Source organism: Chrysochloris asiatica, unplaced genomic scaffold (genome assembly GCF_000296735.1).
Source record: "Chrysochloris asiatica unplaced genomic scaffold, ChrAsi1.0 scaffold00140, whole genome shotgun sequence".
NCBI lineage: Eukaryota > Metazoa > Chordata > Mammalia > Afrosoricida > Chrysochloridae > Chrysochloris > Chrysochloris asiatica.
Window position 1 is genome coordinate 2725457 of NW_006408658.1, and position 2463 is coordinate 2727919.

A 2463-nucleotide genomic window follows, 5' to 3' on the forward strand; every position below is an offset into this window, starting at 1 on the left:
GTTGTATTTAACATTACCTCTTGTTTTCTTATCACACACCCCGTTACTCCAATGACATGAACTGTGCGTAGTTCCTTGGTGTATGGTCATATTTCATTGGCTTTACAATGCTGTGTCCATGACTGGGGAGGTCCTTTTTTGTCTATCATTCTTCCTAGTCCAAGTAGTAACCTCCACTAAGAATTCGTTGGACTTCCAATCTCATTTAGATGTTGTCTTCAGTATCCCTTTGCCTCTTGTACATGATTATTTAATAGCACCAATCATGCATTATTGTTATTGCATATTTATTTTATGTTCTTTCATTGGAATATAGAAACTATTTGAGATGGCAGAAGGGTTTTTCATTCCTTTCTTTCATTCGTGCTTTTTTCAGACACATTTTCAGGAATGTGCCTTATATGCCATAGTATTGTCAGCACCAAAAAAATCCCTGATGCTACTCAATAAAATGATGAAGGGAGGAAGGAAGAGAAGACTCAAGACAACCATCAGACTGCTGGATCAGACTGGCTACTTTGTGTTTGAAAACAGTTTGAAGAAGGCCCTACGTATTTGCTTGGTCTTCACACTATATATGATAGGATTCAGCACTGGGGGAAAGAGGAAATGGAGAGTTGACATCAGAGTATGAACATATGGAGGTGCCTTATGAGCAAAGCGATGTACCAGGGCCAAAATGACCCAGGGGATGTAGAAGATGGCAACGGCACCAATGTGAGAGAAACAGGTGCTGAAGATCTTAGTTCGTTCCTCTGGGGAAGCAATCCTGAAGATGGACTTAATGATTAGCACATAGGAAAGGAAAATGCAGGGAATGTCTATACCAGATGTCAGAATGAGAACAACTAAGCCGCAGATGCTGTTGACCTTGATACTTGAACACGAACACTTAATCACATCAGGATGATAGCAATAGGAGTGAGCAAGCATATTAGGACCACAGAAGGACAACCGCTTAAGAAGCAGAAGCAAGGGCACCAGGTTGAACAACATTCGTACAATAATCACAACCCCAGCTTTGATGATTCTAGAGTTAGTTAAGATCATAGCGTATCTTAAGGGGTTGCAGATGGCGATAAAACGGTCAAAAGCCATGGCCAATAGCACAGAGGATTCCATGAGGGTAAATCCATGCAGAAAGAACATCTGTACAATGCAGGCATCTAAGCTGATAATTCTGGTATTGAACCAGAGGACACCCAGTGTTGTGGGAAGAGAAGAAATGGTGATGCCCATGTCAGTGGTTGAGAGCAGGGAGAGAAAATAGTACATGGGCTCATGGAGATTGGAGTCTGTCATCACCACATAGAGAATCCTGCTGTTCCCCAACAGGGCAATTATATACAGGCAGCAAAAAGGGATGGAGAACCAGATGTGGAAAGCTTCCAGCCCTGGAAATCCTGTCAAGAAGAAAACTGAAGAACTGGAATTACCAAGAGATAGCATGGTAGTCTGAATGAAAAGCCACTCTCCTTCTGTAAATTCCTGCAATGAAACATTTCACTGAGTTAAAACTACTCTGTCAGTTATTTTGATTCTTGTTTTAATTACTATGCAACAGGTAATCCTTCAAATACTCTAGAGGTAGATTTTATCTATCATCTTTCTTTTTACAGATGAGTTAAAAAGAAGCTTAGCTAGTTTAATTTACTAAACACAAGTAAAAGTTGTTTTACTATACCATGCTTAGCACATGCTGTAAGCAGCAAGGCTGGGAGTAGGCTTACATGAGAGAGACAATTAAAGTAAGGAAGGGCCAGAAGACTCAGAAAGCGTGATTATATTTCAATCATTTAAAGAATCAAATTTAATGCAAAAACTCACGAGTGCAATGCCTAAAATAGAGAAGTCTTCTGATGAGCAATAATGGAGCCTGAAACAAAAGGAAGCATGCATTCATTCCCCTGTGTACATGTTTCTGTGTCTAGTTAACAGATAATTTTTCTAGAACAAGAAAGTAGAAAAATACTGAAAAATTTAAAAGTAGGCATAATAAAACAAGAAACTCTGGCAGAGCAAAGCTTAAATGTTGTTGTTAAGTGCTGTTGAGTCGGTTCCGACCCATAGCGACCCTGTACAGCGTTTCCGAGAGTGTAAATCTTTACGGGAGTAGAAAGCCCGATCTTTCTCCCGCAGAGCAGCTGGTAGTTTCGAACCGCTGACCTTAAGGTTCACAGCCCGATTCGTAACCACTATGCTACCAGAGCTCATAGGTGAGGTTAAGAACTCACCTTCTAACCAATAGGTTGGTGGTTTGTGCCCACCAGAGGCACTATGGAAAAAACGACCTGAAGAACTATTCCCATAAAAATTCTCACCTATGAAGCCCCGTGGAGAAGTCTACTTTATCATATAGGATTACTATGAGGTGAAATTTGCTCAATGGTACAACAATAACAATCCTTTTCTTTTCAAAACTGAACTATTTTCTTTATATGATAGAGTTTATTATAAATTTAC

The 2463-nt window shown here is 39.9% G+C and overlaps 1 protein-coding gene across 1 annotated transcript; it reads right to left on the bottom strand.

Annotated features, from left to right (window-relative positions):
* Positions 1 to 513: 513 nt before the first annotated feature.
* LOC102829747 (olfactory receptor 51F1-like) lies at positions 514 to 1449 on the bottom strand. The gene has a single exon (XM_006870311.1). The coding sequence runs from the start codon at positions 1447 to 1449 to the stop codon at positions 514 to 516; it is 936 nt and encodes a 311-aa protein (XP_006870373.1).
* Between the last annotated feature and the right edge of the window lie 1014 nt (positions 1450 to 2463).